This window comes from Podarcis bocagei (genome assembly GCF_964188305.1).
Source record: "Podarcis bocagei genome assembly, chromosome: 6".
In the NCBI taxonomy this organism is placed as follows: Eukaryota; Metazoa; Chordata; class Lepidosauria; order Squamata; family Lacertidae; genus Podarcis; species Podarcis bocagei.
Genome location: NC_138130.1, coordinates 22,881,989 through 22,900,690, shown reverse-complemented (window position 1 = coordinate 22,900,690; position 18,702 = coordinate 22,881,989). Strand labels below are relative to the sequence as shown.

The 18,702-nt window shown below is 41.1% G+C and overlaps 1 protein-coding gene across 1 annotated transcript in view; it reads right to left on the bottom strand.

Annotated features, from left to right (window-relative positions):
* Nucleotides 1-18,702, bottom strand: part of PCCA (propionyl-CoA carboxylase subunit alpha) — a 205,197-nt gene that overhangs the window by 52,061 nt on the left and 134,434 nt on the right. Inside the window, exons 17-18 of the mRNA XM_081198401.1 lie at nucleotides 10,061-10,159; nucleotides 1,750-1,803 (exon numbers count right to left, since the gene is read on the bottom strand). Coding sequence (XP_081054527.1) covers nucleotides 1,750-1,803; nucleotides 10,061-10,159 — 153 coding nt within the window. The remainder of the gene's footprint in view (nucleotides 1-1,749; nucleotides 1,804-10,060; nucleotides 10,160-18,702) is intronic.

Below are 18,702 nucleotides of genomic sequence, written 5' to 3'. Positions count from 1 at the left end.
TAAAAGAGGCAGGGGTATTCATTTCTCCTCCACTGTCTGGAGAGGTTCAAATTATACCACATGCCTAAGTATGGCAGAACGCAACAGTTTTAAAACCATACGATATGTTTTTAATTCCTTCCCAACCAATCTGTCTTTGGGCAGAACTATATATGAATGTATGAATATGTGAGCAATCATCTGATGGCTACAACTAGAGAATAGCTGCAGGGCCAACGAGGGTGGGGGGAAGCTAGTACAAATTACCAGGGCCCAGCCGTCCAGAAGAGGACTAAAACTGAATAGATGCAAGTCCAAATCTCCAATCAGGCATAAGGCTCAGAGCTGATGCAAGGATAGGGGTAGGGGGGGGGACTATGCATGCCCAGCAGTCCAGAAGAGGACCTGACTACTACATGTTTTATGTAACCCTTAACAAGATAAATATTTCATGATCAATGCACACACAATTCTGAACAACTTGCACATTTGTGCTGTGAACAGAGCATTTCCAAGTATTCTCGACTCTATATGAATATTTGCTTCTGCACTTTGACAGTATTATATTGCAAACTCATTTTATTATGTGCAGCTGCACTTGTATGTTTTTGTAAAGTGTATACAACAAAGTTGTGTTGCACATATACACTTACAAGTGTATGGTTAGTTTAGCAACAATCAATCATGTGGGTGCAGAGAAAAAAGAAAGGGGAGATTAATAATTTCCCTGCATGCTGCTTTCCCTCTGAATCTGCCCTAAAGTTGATTTTCTTCCAGCATAATTCCAGATGTTCCCCATCAAACAACCTTCAAGATTTCCTTGAGGAGGGCAGCAGGGGGAAAGTAGCAGGTGAGTAAAGCCTAAAGCTTTGATATTAATATTTTATTTGGTTTCAAGATTCAAAATGGCATCTTAATACTAAATAATTATAATCCTGTTTAAAATACTAATGACTTCCCACTCACCCATCCTTGATGTTTATAAATGTAATTACAAACAACTGCATTTTAAAGTTCCCACATATCAAGTTTCATCCTCTTTAACAGGTTTCTTAATATAATCTAATATTTTCTTTCCTTGAACTTCAAACCCCACTAAAGCTGATCCTCCTCTACTCTGGCTCTGAACTTCCTCTTTCCAAAGTTGATTTTCCACAGAAGCATCCTTCAGGATTTTGTTACATACATTTGCATGTAATATGCAACTCTGCAGATATAATGTTTTGAGCATGTTGGTTCCAGTTTCAAAACAAACAAGCTGCATAAACAGTTGAGCTGTGTTAGGGAAGCCCAACACGCAATGAGTTTCTCTCTCTCTCTCTCTCTCTCTCTCTCTCTCTCTCTCTCTCTCTCTCTCTCTCTGTGTGTGTGTGTGTGTGTGTGTGTAGCATTGAAAGTAAATTTCTATTTTATTCACAGAATGACAAGGTTGAATTTAGGTTGGATTTTCGTTATAATGGATATTGTTTTTATACTGTACATAGTGTATACTGCTTAGAGATATTTAAAACATTAATTGGTTCAGAAATGCATATTATTATTATTATTATTATTATTATTATTATTATTATTATTATTATTATTATTATTTTATACTGCCCTATACCCACAGGTCTCATGGTGGTTCAAAATAACCTAGTGTTGCTGTTATTTCTTAATTTATATGCTGCTGAATTGCCAAGTTGGGTTCTAAGCACTTCACAAGCATAAAACTGATTACAAAAAGTCCACATACAAACACACACAGAGAGAGCAGATATTAGTACTCACCACTGTGCCAAGGAACTGAATGCTAAGATTTCCACCTGCATCACGGGAAAGGCACTAGAAGAAACCAATGAACAGCAATTACATTATGTTCTATAAACAGAAGCGATAGTTGCCCCCATTCCAGAGTGCTAGCAAAGTTACACTTTGTGAGACAAGGATACATATACACAAAGTTATTTACTTCAGAAATAGGCTGAGTTTGCATGCAACGCTAAGCCTAACCACGGCTTAACATGAACAGGTAAATGTGAAGGTATTCATGCTAAAAACTGCAGCCACTTTGCTACTCACCTGGTCCCGCTACTGCCGTGCTAACCAGTTAAGCCACAATTTGGCTTAGTACTGTGTCCACACCCAGGCTTGTGGTTTGCATTTCACAGACAAATTAGGAGCAGTAAGTCATAGAACAAACCTTGGCTACAGCTCATGATTATCTCTGGAGCAAGGCAAACCATAAGCTCGGGTTTGACTATAATGGGTTGCAGGACAGCAGCAAAGAGGGAAGTGGCTCTAGGTTTGGCTTAGCATATGTGCAAACTGACCCAGGACTCTACTTGGAGCCAATACAAAAGTCATGAACGGCAAATGTTCTTTGAGAAGTTTTGACATATGGTATTTTAATTGTTAGTTCCTTATTTTCCACATGGTATTTTAGTCTCACCATAACCCTGCAAGGTAGATTATGCAGAGAGATAGCAACGAGTTTCACAACTTTCCAAGGATTTGAATCTGAATTCCCCCATGCCAAATTTAATATTTAAAATTACAGGAACATCACTTTATGTAATTAACCCGAAAAAGCATAAAGCCTTGTAGGGAAATGTTATATAAATGTCTGTTTACGTTCACGTTTGAAGCAAAAAATAAGTTGTGACCTGTGTGTTTGTCGATGTCTGAGGCCTACTATACCACTGGCCATAACTGCTTGGTGAAAAGTTCAGAGTGGAGACAGAGACCGTCACTTTGGCAATTTATTACCTGGAACAGGCAGATTCAGTCTAATAGGTCTGGGTGACAGCAGACTGGCTGGAGGCCCTACTCAGTTGGGAGTTAACTGACGGTGAGGAACACAGTTGACATTGGTCAGCTGAGGAGTGGTAATAAAAGGAGTTGATGAAGGGTGTGTAGAGAACTCCCCAGAGAATATTAATACCCAGTGTCATATTAATACTTGTCTGGTAAAGATCATAAGATGGAAGCTGGTGTTAGTCTGAGAGGCTGCCTCTGAAAAGTCTTAGCAGAGGAAGGTTAGACATGTAGGGTTTTTAAGTCAGCCAAATCAACCAAGCAGCCAGAAGTACAATCCGGAGGCAGTTTGTCCCTAGCCGCTGGACTGGGATGTGGGAAAATTTGGCTGGGGTGGAGGTTTAAGGAATTTGGCCTCAGGTAAATAAAAGCCACTTAGAAGCTGCTGTCAGTGCCAGTGTATCTGTGTACCTTCAAGATCCCAGTGTAAATATCAGTATTCCCTTATATACATAATAGCGAATCTTGACTTGGTGTCCATCTCATGCCTAAGCCTACATCACAAGCTACTAGGAGGTCTCAAAAATAATCTGAGAATTGGTAGCAGTGAAAAATTTGAAAAGCACAGGTGCTTAAAGCTATTTAGATAAAGTAAGGTGGAGGAACAGGTATCTGTTACATCTATGAAGTTCTAAACACAAAGGAAAATAGAATAATTGCAAAGCTATGTATGTTATCTAAAATATTTTAAAGATCTGCAGCACAATCTGCTCTGTACAAAGCAATGTTTACTGGCAGCAAGTCTTCCTTCTAGACATCCTCTATAGCAGGGATCAGCAAACCTTTTCAGCAGGGGGCCGGTCCACTGTCCCTCAAACCTTGTGTGGGGCCGGACTATATTTTGAAAAAAGAACCAATTCCTATGCCCCACAAATAACCCAGAGATGCATTTTAAATAAAAACACACATTCTAGTCATGTAAAAACACCAGGCAGGCCCCACAAATAACCCAGAGATGCATTTTAAATAAAAGGGCACATTCTACTCATGTAAAAATATGCTGATTCCCGGCCGGATTTAGAAGGCAATTGGGCCAGATCTGGCCCCCGGGCCTTAGTTTGCCTATCCATGATCTATAGCAACACTTTATGAAGCAACACCTTCTTCAAAATCTCTTTTTCTCAGCTGATGGGTCATTTAGTGGCACTCCAATCTTTACAACCACAGGAAACATAGGAGAATGTGCCAAGTCTTGACATATTTCAACTAAAATGATTAATGGAGTGGAAAATATGGGAAACAAAATTTCATACAAAAATCCTGACATTTATGTTTATAAGGGAAACAGGAATATACACTTTTCCCCACAGACTGGGAGAAACACAATCAAGTTTTGGAAACAGCAAAGGAGAACAAAGTACCAGCTGCTTACAATGAAGCAACCGTATGCCAAAACAAACAGGTACGGAATACTTGATAAGCTGTCAAAATTGAATCTAATTTTTTTAATGGAATGACCTTCTCCCACATTAAACATCTTGTCATTGATTTCACCACCACCCCAGGTTTTGCAAACTAGTCAGCAGCACTGACTGGGGTTTTTCCCTGGTTTTGCAAAGTACTTACTAGTAGGAGCCATTTTCCAGTCAGGATGGGTTGGGAGTAGGAGAAAGAAGGGGGGGGGGAGATATAAGGCAACAGGTCCTTGTTATTTAAAAAATGAGTAAATGAGAGATGGGGGAAAGAGAAATATAAGAAGCTAAGGAAGGAGAGAAAGAAAAACAAAGAGGGAAACAATATGTGCATTAGTGGAGGCAGGGACTAAACTGAAGGATGAAGGAGAGAGAAGAGACATGCAAGTCAACCAGCCACATATCCCTGTCCTGGGTGCTCGAAAGGGATAGAACCCAATAAGCAGATGTCTCCCATGCAAACCCGAGACACTGCATTGCAAATATGGTCCCCTGATGAACCAGTTCATACAATGCTGGCTCCAGAGGGAAAGCTCAAGGGAAGCAGACACTGCTGCTCCATCTCCTTGTACTTGTTACTGCTTGCATACTCAGAGAGGGTGAGTGAACAGGAACAGTGTTAGAAACAGAGATATGAAATCTAGGACCTACATGGCACCTTAAACCTAGGTTATGGGCACAACAACAGAATGTCTAGGCACACTTTTTTTTATATAACAAGAATACAAAGCTGAAAAGGAATGGACTGCAGCTAAAATATTATGTTCATTTTTCACATGGTCTAGTCCTTCCCCTGCCCACCCCCCTAATATTCTTAAGAGGGTCTCTTCTCCAGTCTTCCAAGAGTGGCTGGAAGTGGGGGAGGCAGAAAAAGGTCCTCCTTTCCTTCCACTCTGCAGTTTTAATCTGAAATCTTAGGCGCAGTACTGCGCCCAGAGCTCGCACTAATGAGATTCCCTGTTGCAAAATGTGCCTAGAACAATGGGAGTTTCTAACACTGAACAGGAAGCAGAAACATCCTCCAAATCACCTGGAAGACCGTGTCAGGGCTTTAGCGCTCACTACCTGTAACCGAAGGTAAAATTCAATGTATTGTGGTACACAAGTTTTTTTGTTTGTTTTTTAAACTGCCTACCACCCACCCCCTGCTTTTATTAAATGTTATTTTGTTGCTGCTGCTGTTAGTGTTGTTTGGGCAATTAAAAATATCATTATTAAAAATAGAGCGAGAGAGAGAGAAAGTGCACTACTGGTTAGTTCAGTTGGTTAGAGCATGGTGCTAATAATGCCAAGGTTGCATATTTGGTTCCCATATGGGCCACCTGCATATTCCTGCATTGCAGGGGGCTGGATCAGAATTCCCTTCCAAGATCCCTTCCAACTCTATGAATTCCCTTCCAAGATCCCTTCCAACGCTATGATTCTATGAATAGGCAGGGACAACAAGGAGGTGTTGCAGCAGGGCCAGAAGGCTCTGGAGATTGACAGCAGGGCCCCTGCAGGTTGTGGCCTTTGGCAAGTGCCCAAAGAAGCCTACCCAGGAACAATGCTTTTGATTTCAGGGGCAGTTTCACATTCAGATTGCATACTTTAATTCATTCAATGTTTTTTAAGGCTCTTCTGGAGCTGAGGCTACATTGTGTGGCTTAGAAACCTTGGCATCAGATTCCGCTAATAGATTCTTGTCTGGAAAACACTGCAGTTGTTGAAAAGAATCCAGATATTTGTAACAGCTAGCATAGGCCTATTTCAACAGGATTTATGACTCCTCTAAACTTGTTGAGTGCCCTAATCAACACACATTATCTGAAATACAAAAATCAGAACACTTCAAGGTGTGAATGGAAAAGTATGATGTACTTAATGAGCATACAAGAAATGCTGATTATGGAGCAGCTGCAAAGTGCCAATTATTTAGCAACTCTTGCTATACAAGCAATGTTGACCTTTCCATCTTTGCTCTTGGCAAATTTTGTTTAGTATAATTTGCGACACAGGATCCGAATTTGTACAGTAGGGAAGGAAGGAAGGAAGGAAGGAAGGAAGGAAGGAAGGAAGGAAGGAAGGAAGGAAGACCTATGACACTCAGGGTGAGAACCTGAGAGAGGGAAAGTTTGCTTTGGTGGTGACAGGAGGAGGAGTGTTGTAGCAGTATTACTGTCTTCCACAGGACAGCATGGGATGCTCCTCTTCTAGGTAAAGGTAAATGGACCCCTTTTCTAGGTAAAGGTAAATGGTCCAGTCGTGACCGACTCTGGAGTTGCGGCGCTCATCTCGCTTTATTGGCTGAGGGAGCCGGCGTACAGCATGACTAAGCCGCTTCTGGTGAACCAGAGCAGCGCACGGAAACACCGTTCACCTTCCCGCCGGAGCGGTACCTATTTATCTACTTGCACTTTGATGTGCTTTCAAACTGCTAGGTTGGCAGGAGCAGGGACCGAGCAACGGGAGCTCAGTCCGTCGCGGGGATTCGAACCGCTGACTTTCTAATCAGCAAGCCCTAGGCTCTGTGGGTTAACCCACAGTGCCACCCGCGTCTCTGCACCTCTTCTACTGGGCCTTAATTTATTATCTTGTGGCCCAGCTGAACACAGTGATATCAGATGATTCTGCTAGGATATGTCTGGATGGGCAAGTAGATACGAAGATGCTGCCCCAATTTCAAAAGGCACAGAACTGACACTGACAGCCTAAGGAAACTGAAAGCAGAAAAATGTTCATTCGTAATTATATTGGAAATTTATGTTGTTTCACAACCAGAAGAGCTGCTGGCACAACTGTTATAGATGAATTATTGACCTTTATGGAGACAGGCGTGAAACCATGCAACAATTATGCTAAAGAATACAATGAACATAAAATTTGATTTAGTAAACCTATACCCCACTGCAGGTTTTTCTTTAACTGATATACAAGTGAGGTTAAATGGTTAGATGCAAACCCTTGTTGCAGTGCTTGTTCTCATAGGTTTTCATCTGAAATTCGAGCCAATTTCTTCTAGATTTAGAGAGCCTCAACAGTGGGGTAGATTTAGAGAGCCTCAACAAGAAAGAAGAAGAAGAAGAAGAGTTTGGATTTGATATCCCGCCTTTCACTCCCTTTAAGGAGTCTCGAAGCGGCTTACATTCTCCTTTCCCTTCCTCCCCCACAACAAACACTCTGTGAGTTGAGTGGGGTTGAGAGACTTCAGAGAAGTGTGACTGGCCCAAGGTCACCCAGCAGCTGCATGTGGAGGAGCGGAGACGCGAACCCGGTTCCCCAGATTACGAGACTACCGCTCTTAACCACTACACCACACTTGTACATGATTCTTGACCTACACAAGAATGAATTGTGCTATCATTCTCTTCTGAAAAAAAACTATTTTCAAATCCCACTCCACTGAAGAGTGCAGCAGCAAATTACAGAAGCATCATTTAAAAGAGGAATAACTACATTACGGTGATGTGGGGAAATGACCCAAAGACTCAGTCAATGGGCTTTTCTACATCTCATCGGAGCTGGAAAGTAGGCAGTAATAATCAGCCTAGTAATTACCTAGAATGAGGAATGGGAATACCCAGATGACAAGGATATGATCATATTTTTACAGCTGAAGAGAACAATGAAAACATTATTTCGGGGCAGTCAGATGAGAGTGACAGTGACTAACAATGTTGCAAATGTTTTTGCTTCAAACAATGAACACAATTCAGCCAAGGATTTTTTAAGTATTAACTTTGCAGAAGTGTTTAACTTTGGCAGGGTTATGCCCAACATTTTTTCCAGTCCCTAAAAAAACATGTATATTACTAAAACTGATTAGGCCCGACAGGGCAAGAACCAGCACCTGGCATCCTTGGGCAGCTGTCAGGGACCACGTGTCCCAGCAGGGCCCACAGCTGAGGTCTGCCCTGGGCCCCCATTAAAAAAAGCCTGAGCAGAATTGGACAGCTGGGTCTAGCTACCATATTCCCACAATGCCCTTGATGCAGTATCACTCCACAATATTATGGGAAATTAAATTGCGGCTAGACTCAGTCACTTGCTGGTTCTTATACTTGGAGCTTAGAGTGTTTGGTGGTTACAAACAAGGAGAGAATCCAAAAACAGAGGAGGGGGTATCGCCAGAGATCACTTTGTCCAGGACTCTCTCAAACTTTGGCCTGGCCCTTCCCCAAGCAGGCACAGTGCCCACGTGCAAGAATGTCCCTTAAGCTTGAAGAGAGCTCTGTCATATTCCCCGGTGGGCACAAAAGATGCCCACCCTGGCACTCCTCCTATAGTCTCAGGCAGCTCTTCCTCTCTACGCAGGCAAATCAGGCAAACTGTGGAGCTCGTGGAGCTTGCCTGGGTAGAGTAGAAGCGACGGATGGGGAATATGGAGATATGCACACAGTCCTCTCATTCTCTCACATCCAGCTGTACTGCTGGGTGCACACACCACCACACTGAAGAGGGGAGCACAGTTTTGTCAAGTTCTATAGGGATATCTCCATGCGCAGGAAAAATCATAATAATATGCAATAACTAACACAATAAAAAAAAATAAGGGACAGCTAAGAGGTGCTTTGGATGCGGGTGGCGCTGTGGGTTAAACCACAGAGCCTAGGGCTTGCCGATCAGAAGGTCGGTGGTTCGAATCCCCGTGACGGGCTGAGCTCCCGTTGCTCGGTCCCTGCTCCTGCCAACCTAGCAGTTCGAAAGCATGTCAAAGTGCAAGTAGATAAATAGGTACTGCTCCAGCAGGAAGGTAAACGGCGTTTCCGTGCGTTGTTCTGGTTCGCCAGAAGTGGCTTAGTCATGCTGGTCACATGACCCGGAAGCTGTACGCCAGCTCCCTCGGCCATTAAAGCAAGATGAACGCCGCAACCCCAGAGTCGGCCATGACTAGACCTAACGGTCAGGGGTCCCTTTACCTTTACCTTTAAGAGGTGCTTTAGTTGGATTCTATAGCATTTGTTCTCATCAGACTATTGGTTATTTCCATCATATAAATCAGTCCTTGCTCTCCCACTATTAGAACCAGAATATTCACTAACAGGGAAGCATCTTCAGGCCAAGAGGGCAATGAGAAGCATCTTAAACTGCTTACACATTTTACCTATTAGACCAAGATATTTTAATAAAGTGAATATGGTAGATTGGTTCTTATGGAAATGATGCTCCTTTGCATATTTAGTAATGACAGACATACATATCAATTACATGAATTCATATAAATATGGATGATTTTAAGCCATACTGCTGCTAATAGTGTAAACTTGTGCCCTGTAACTTGGATTACCCCAATTGCCTCTATTTAACATTAGGATATAACAGTGAGTCAGTTTAACATTTTATTCCCAAAGAAGTCATCCCGCCTCCAGGACAAGGATTCTCCGATGACATCAGTAATTGTAGACCCTATCTGAAAATGAATTGAGATCTCACCCATCACTATGGTGGGTAGGAAAGGCCTAACAATAACAATCCATCATGGGAGATCTTTCTTAATTATTGCTTAATGGAGCATTAATTAGGTGGGCAGAACATGTACTGAGTCTGAAGAGAGCGTGGGTGTGAGTCAGTCCTCTGGGGAAAGATAGCTGCTTCCTAAAAGGTGAATCATAAGTCTACCATCATAAGAATCTCAGGATTTCAATTTATAAATTACCAGGACTTCAAAAATTATCCAAAAAGATTTAACCATCAGACAAAATGTGACATGGTGCATAGAAATACTCCTCCTACGTGCATATGGATCTCAGCAAATACAAACCAAATAGCAACAGTGCAAGATTCCCCACACTGCCTTCAATGCAAGTTAAGAATGTGCAAATATATTCTGGAATGCAGCCAAATTTCCAGATCTATAAAAGGTATTTAAAAAGCAGTAGCAGAAGAATGTTTACCTGTATAGTCCTCTGAACACCATTTACATTGACAGACAGCAGGGCTGAAGCCAAGTTCCACTCCCCAGTCACACTAAGTTTTATCCCGTCGACGTCCACCTGTTGTGACACCAAAGAAAACTGTTACGATAAAGCCAGACAAGAAACAGATCTCAAGTTCATTACTGCATACAAAGGAGCAACCATATTAAAACAGATGGCTCCCAAGCAACCTGTCATGTTTACTGCTCCTGCCACAAAAGACAAGGTCTAACAACAGAGTCTTCTTGGCATCTCTGGGGAAGAGGTGAAGGACCTGTGAACAGCTGCCTGTGGAGGGCTGTAAGTAATTTTCACGAAGTAGCAAACGCCCATCCAACTTTTAAACCATATCTGGACATGCTACATTTACAGTAATTAGACAAGCAATGCGTATGAATTCTACTGACACTTGGCAACCCACATGAGAGGCCCTGCATATAATATGCTCTCCAAGGACCAAACAAGAACTTTTTCCCTACAGTTTAATGAAGGCCTCTCACATGGTTTTCTTAAAATAAGCCAGTACCTATCTCAACGTCCATTCAAACTTTTATATTTCTGTTGTTTTCCTCCTTTAGTACTTACCTGCAGAACCATATACGTTCCTATGAAAAGACTCACAAAGCTATTTCTTTAATAACATGTAAAGAAATAACTTTTATACATAAAGCAAACTGGAAGACTGTCAGTGCCCCATTCTCCCCTCACCCACCCAAGAAACTCATATTTTTAACTACTGGAAATACAAAAAATATAGGATCACAGAATTAAAATATCACAGCAATATGATTTGTGTTTGAACAAGCTGTTATTTTAAACAGCACGGGGGACAAGTCAGCAATATTTCCTTTCACTATAAATTCAAAGAAAATGGAAAATCCATTTAGTTTTCTAAGATTCAACTCAAAAACTCAAAAAGACTCTTTTTCTTTCTTTTTTTTACCAGGATCCATCCACTTCCTCCCCTAGCCTGTATGATCTGGAAATACTTATTTTAAAAAATTCAGATTAAGAAAAGCACATACTGGACAAAACTAACGAAATAAAAATTTGCCAACTTCAATGCTGCAGCTCCATAAGCAGTTCACGGCAGGAACATGGGTGCCAACTGGGAACTATCATTCATGAAGAAAGACAGCATCTCAATTTATCATTAAATTCATTGTAAGATATAGCATGGGGTATTACTTAAGGCAGAAATACTTTCAATACTTTTCCCTTGTATACCAATTTTTCCAGCTATGGAAATTTAGTAGGCATAGCACCTATCCTTAAATTCTGAATGATAAAAATGAAATCAGAGAAGTTCATGTCCTCCTAATGATAGGGGGATTCTCCCTAAAAGTTAAGCACCTCCCATCTCTTATCACATATTTGAAAAAGCTATGCTAGGCCTGATCCGCTTTCTACAATCTCCTCCAAATGTGAAATAATCATTAAAAATGGGGGGGGGGGAGTCAACAATGATAAACCCAGATTAAGCACTTTGGACCATTTACTTAATGTTACCAATGAAGCCTCAATAACTGGGTCCAAAGCTTTAGATCTTATCAAATCCAGGTACACTTGCCCCAGGTCCCGGAGGGCTAACTTGGTGAGGCGGCCCCACCAGGGTCAGACTGATTTTTTTAATTCTATTTTTCAGTTTATAACTTTATTCTAACAAGACTCCCACCCTGGGCCTCATACAAGATCTGCATGGGCCAGCTTCTTTCTCAGTGTTCCTGATTCTGTTGGCATAGATGCACTGAGTTTGCTACTTGAGAGTGTGATCTTAAATACTAAATATAAATACTAAGACACCTGGGTATCAGACAAATTCTTGGAGGAATAGGCTATCAACGGCCACTAGCCACAATGGCTATTTTCTACCTCCACGGTCAGAGGCATCATGCCTCTGAATACCAGTTGTATGTGGTCGTCCTCATGTCCTGCCTTCCCACAGGCATCTGGCTGGCCATAGGATGCTGGACTGCTAAGCCACTGACCTGCTTCTGCAGGCTCTTATGAATTAGGGATTCCAGCTGTGAAGCAGTGAATCTCAGGGTAATATCATAAAACCAAAATCTTCCTTTTAAGAAAAAGAGTCTGGAAACCAAGCCTTATGAGGAACAATTGAAGGAGCTGGGTATGTTTAGCCTGGAAAAGAGGAGACTGAGAGGAGATAGGATAGCCATCTTCAAATATCTCAAGGGCTGTCGCATGGAAGACAGAAACAGCCTGTTTTCTCCTGCTCTGGAGGGTAGGACACAAACCAATGACTTCAAGTAACAAGAAGGTTCCGACTAAACATCAGGAAAACTTTTTGACAGCTGTTTGACAGTGGAAGAGACTCCCTCAGTAAGTAGTGGCCTCTCCTTCCTTGGAGGTTTCTAAGCAGAGGTTGTATGGCCATCTGTCATAAATGCTTTAGCTAAGATTCCTTCATTGCAGGGGATTGGACTAGATGACCCTCAAGTTCTCTTCCAACTCTACAATTCTACGATTCTAAAATGGCCCACGGTCCAGCCAGGTGACCCAATCCAGTTCCAGTTCTATGTATGTATGTATGCATGCATGCATGCATGCATTTGGAGTGTCCTTCTCAATATAACATTGACTACAGTACGTCTGACATCAATTTGCATTACTGGAGAAGTATAAATGGTGCATTAGAAGTTAGGAAAGAGAAAAAGTCTGAAGCAGTAACATGCTGGGTTACACTAGAATAGAATGGCAAAGGCAGTAAAAGGGAAGAAAGGACTGTAAGTTGAGCCTGCCAAGCTGGAAATGATAAAAGTTTATATGAAGGGAATATTGATATAAAACCAAGCTACAATGGCAAAATGCATTATTTGCTTTCATTTGTTGACAGAAAAATGGTACCACTTTCACGAAAAAAGGTCACGCATTTCTCTCTTGCAGATAAATGTAAGGTCAGTTTTAAATAGCTTGAAAGCGATTATTGGTACAACCTCAAAAGGAAGTTCAAGTACCTGGGGTTTCAATCTCATTAAAAGATCATTCTTTTTCTCTCTTTTTTTGTGAAAACTTTCCTTTTGTTCATATTTGCACTTACTTCTAAAAAAAGACCCCAAGAGTGAGACCCAGTCCATGAATTACATATCCTGAGGAAATCTCGGTTACCTATTTATAGATCTTGCCCTTTTCTACCAAACTAGATCAAGTGCTTTATTCAGTACATGACTGTAGGAGAGAAACTCATTTGCTCCAAGTGTCATCAAGGCAGCCTTTTACCTGCCATGAATGAAACCAGAAGATGTTATGAATTGCTAGACTTCTGCTTCAAATGAGCTTTTTTCATATACATAACACTATACGCCGTACCAGCATCGCTTTCAATTTTTTGAAAGCTTTTTGCAAGTAAAGAATAGGCAGCCAATAACTATGATAGTATACATAAAGCAGACGTTCACATTGTCATCATTGCAGTTTCTTTACGTGACAGAGATGCATGCAAATATCTGCAGCGTTTCTGCACAACTCAAATATTTCCTAATGTTAGAAAGGGGAAATAATATCATCTGTTCAGTAGAACTGAAATCGAAACATGAATATTTCACCTACAAACATTCAAAGTGCACCTGAAAGTCAAAAAATGTAGATGGTCTTGTTCATCCGTTCGAAGAAGACCCCTGAAGTAGTCAGCTTGCTTACTCTGTGATGTTTTTGTTGGTCCAAATAAGGGTAATACCTATTGTTACTTTTGGATTCAGCTGGATAGTCTCTTATTTAGCTGAATCAAAACTGTAGCTGTTCTTTGGACTCCAATCAGCTGCAAATGTATTAGAGATTTAGAACAGCTCATCAATGCTGACAAGACTACTTTGTCTGACAGTTAAGTTGGCCATCTTGATTTTAAGACAAGTGATACAATTCTCCCCGTGCTCTTCTTGCTGACTGTTTAAAATGATCATGTTATGGGGTGGTGTTTCTATCTGCCATTTAAGGCACCATTGCTCACATGGATCCAGGGCCTGTTGCACCTCAGCTTCTGAGGATGAGCTCTCCTGCTGCACAGATGATCCCCTGGCCATCTTGTCTGAGAGTCCCAAGAATTCCCAGATCTAGTTGGGTCCTGGACTCTGCTAAGTAGTGGGGGCTTAGCCATCTACTGATAAGGAATCCTCTGGCTGAGCCATGACAATTACCCTCTCTCCCTGCAGGCCCAATGTCCTCCTTTCTGAATGTTTGGGAGCCTTCTGAAACGCTGTGGGAGGTGGTGAGGGGGACTGCAGGGGGGAGTGGAAACTGGCAAATGTTACCTCTCCCCCTTCTGCTGGCAGGAGTGTCCCATCATCTCCATGGAACTCTGCTCCAGGAATTCTCCCACCAACACGAGGGAAGTCTGGATCCAAACTGATGCATGCTATTCTGCAGGGTTTATTAAGGGTGTCAAAGTTCATGATGACTATTGTCTTGTTAGTGAAAGAATTTTGAATATTTTTGGCTGACTATTTTCTAAGGTCTTTAAACAGGTGCCAACAGCAATTTCATAGTAAGCAATGTCATCATAGGCATATCATCAACGTGGTCCCAATTAGGAAATTGTATTTGCTTAATGGGAAAGGAAGTAGGTAATCCTACCCTGGTGCCAAACACTTCCAGGGTGTGCACACCTTTTCCTCTGCATTTACGTAAGTAGGAAAACTCAATGTTCCAAAGAGCTTATGAAAATATTTCCACATTAGCGCTTTATCTGCTACTAATATAATTAAATCTATTGAAGGTTAAACACATCAAAGTACCTAGCATGAATCAATGTGGGGGGAAATATTTTATAAAAACTATTCATTGCTGACTGGTTTTATCTGATATGAAAGGGCAAAACATCAATGGCAAATGACTAAAATCTAGTTAATCTTTCATTGTTGAAGACATGAAAGAAGCTGACTAAGGGTCATCTATTCATTACAAAACATTCCACACACAATGTATTACTAAAAAAAGAGAGAGGGGAGGGGAGGCAAGAGGGAGAGAGGGAGAGAGGGAGAGAGAGAAAGAGATATGCTTTACACAGGGGAAGGTTCTGCATCAAGGTGCTAAAACAAAGTCAATGCTACTTTTATGAACTGTGAAATGGTCTTTTTACTGCCAAAGTAAGCATCAAGCTGAACTGGCACAAGGGTATCTCATGTGGCTCAGTCCTTAGTATGTACTAGATGCCAGGGCAAAACGGTTATTAAGAAGACTCAGGCAAAATGCTTCAAACATGGCACAAGGCTAGCTACAAACCTGATGCATAGCAGTCTGTCGTGGGTCTGACAACACAGTCTAGTGCTGTGAAAAGTACTGAACCCATAGGTGGGGAACCTGTGGCTTTCCAGGATGCTGCTGAACTCCAACTCCTATTAGTCCCAGCCGGGATGGTGGGAGTTGTATTTAGCAACATCTGGAGAGCAACAGATTTCATATTCCTGCTCTCACCCATTAAGATCTAAGGAGAAGTGTGTTGCTTGCTCTCTGCTTAAGTTAGAATTTTCCATTGCAAACAGCAAATCTTTCCCAGTAGTAGTGCCTGGCTGTGAAATGTTCACTCCAACTATGGCTATAAAGAGCCCAGATCAGACCTTTAGAATAAATAAAGCATGCATGTGTACAGATAGGTTAAAAAATAGTCATGTGACATATAGAAGAGGAATTTCAGGTTTGATCTGTTTCCTGCAATGTAGGTGTTCTGATTGACAAGTCGATTGTATTGTGACTTCTGAGCTTTCTTCCTGTATATCCTGTTGTTCCTTCCCGTAAACTATTCTTGGTTACCATTTCATAGGCAGAAGACAGAATAAATAAGGATTCAGCTGACAGCTTGGAAACTCAGCAGTAGCTACTTGTTCCCATGGCGTATGTTTAAGGGATAGCCATTCTGGCATCCAGAAACAGGTATCACAGTCTGTACCGTCTCCTAGAGAAAGAAAAAGGATCTGAGTTTCTGGAGTGTTTGCAAGAAGGTTTAGGCAAGATGCCGAATCATCCCGTGCTAAGTCATTCCTGTTTCTGCCCATGGCTGTATATAAAGGTGAAGATTTTTACTTAAAAATAAAAGTACGCATAGGATTATAGCCTCAATATAGTTTATGCAAGAAACAACTGACAGATCAGTCCTTAACTTGGAACTGACAGAACTCTGAAATTCAGAAAATCATCATGGCATCAACTAGGAATTTCAGGTAATAAACTGCAGACGCTCGATTGCAAATTGGAACTTGTGATTTGGGACTATTATACGGGTCAACTATTAAAAGTGATAATGAGAAGGTTCACAAAATACACTATTAAAATTAAGTGACAAAGAAATAAGTTAATACTATTGTATTCATGTCTTGTTCATATTCATTTCAAAAAGCTTTGATATAGGAAGTAGGGAGGTGATGGGTCAATTTTTCATGCCTCTACCCAGAGTTTTTGGAACATAATCCCTGAAACAATTGTAGGAAAGACTGTTTGGATAGTGCAGAAAGAAATGATACAGTCTGTTCCATGTATTTAAAATTCTACAAATCCTGCAAATTAAATGGAAAAAGTAGCCAAGTAACAAAAGTAATTTCTGCTCCCAACACGGGCATTGGCAGTGACTCGTTAAGAGGTCTAAATAATGATTAAAGTTGATGAGTAGCTGAAGAGAAGAAGGGGACAGCCCATGAGCCCAAGGAGGTTTTATTCTGATTTTTCTCAACCAACGGCACCTACCCACTATCCCTCCCACACTCACTGCCAGAAGTCAAAAGCTTCACTAGACTTTAGAAGCCTTTATATATCCCGAGAAGCTCTTTGGATCTCAGTCATATTCATACTTATATACCACTCATTTACCCAAGTAACTGACGGTGGCAAATGTAGCACTTCCAGACAATCCCTATCACAGAACAATTCTCTGATATAAAGTGTAGCAATAATTTTGTAGGATCCCATTTCCAGAACTTCAAAATAAGCACATCTGCTTTATTTCCATATTTCTAGGCTGGTGCCCTCTCACTTTTGGCCTCTCACACTTATGGTGCCCTCTCACTTTTGCAAAAATCTCAGTTCCTTTCAGTGCATCATGCGGAAGCACAAAAATAAGACTACTGTTCTGGCAACATATCCCAGGAATTGCTCACTTGCATTTCTTTGGTTTTGCTACTTTACATTTTCTAAACCATATGTCACAGCTCTAAACTGAATGCTGCTTTTTGCTTAGAGATTAATGTTTCCAGATGAAGCTAGTTACTAAATGAGAAGTATTCCTCTGCTTTTAATGTACTTTCAGTTTGAATTCCCCACCACCACTCTATCTCACCAAGGAGACTTGCAACCAAACAGAGTCAATAGGCACAATGCATTTAATTCTAGTACACAGAAGCAATAATAAACCTAGACAGCATCTTAAAAAGCAGAGACATCTCATTGCTAACATCTTAAAAAGCAGAGACATCACATTGCTAACAAAGGTCCGTATAGTTAAAACTATGGTTTTCCCAGTAGTGATGTATGGAAGTGAGAGCTGGACCATAAAGAAGGCTAACTGCCGAAGAATTGATGCTTTTGAATTATGGTGCTGGAGGAGACTCTTGAGACTGCAAGAAGATCAAACCTATCCATTCTAAAGGAAATCAGCCCTGAGTGCTCACTGGAAGGACAGATCCTGAAGCTGAGGCTCCAATACTTTGGCCACCTCATGAGAAGAGAAGACTCCCTGGAAAAGACCCTGATGCTGGGAAAGATGGAGGGCACAAGGAGAAGGGGACGACAGAGGACGAGATGGTTGGATAGTGTTCTCAAGGCTACCAGCATGAGTTTGACCAAACTGCGGGAGGCAGTGGAAGACAGGAGTGCCTGGCGTGCTCTGGTCCATGGGGTCACGAAGAGTCGGACTAAATTACTAAACAACAAGTACACAGAAAGCATTATGCAAACAAAATGAAGAATACGAACACAGGACACTCCAGTTCAAATGTCTGCCATCAAAAAACATACTCTTGGTGACAATGGTCAATGTGATTCTTAAGCCTCCATTGGTTAAATAGAAATTATAGCAAACTTTACAGGGTTACCACAAGAAAAAAGAAGTTGAATCATTCCTAACAAACAGTGCTGAAATATGTTTTAAGAACCCATTAGGCAAATTTTAGTGCTACTATTTCAGTAGAACTATTAAGAAGGTCTACGGATAATGATAGATAACACAAATCATGCCCATCTCCTGGATTTTGTATGACCCTTAAATAGGTGTCATTTTAATCCTGAAGCTACTCCCTACACCTCATATAACACTTATTCTCTATTTCTTTTCATCTGACCCAGAAAAAATTACTCCTTATACTTATGCTAATCCTCCACTTACCACCTACTCTATTATTTGTCTCTTTTGCTTTCTTCTTCTCTACATTAATTCCTGACACTTCTTTTGATCTAGCCTATTAGTTACTTTTTTGCTATCAATTCATCCCGATAAAGAATTGCCAGCTATAATGTTATATTTAATGTTTCAGAGCAATATTTTATTGACTCACTACTCTCTTCCTACCTGCTTCTGGATAATGATGAATATTCAGGGTATATCACAGGGTGAAACCATCTACAAACTATATCCTGTTTTTGTTTTGTTTCTACATTGATGTAGCTGAAGCTCTCTTAAAATG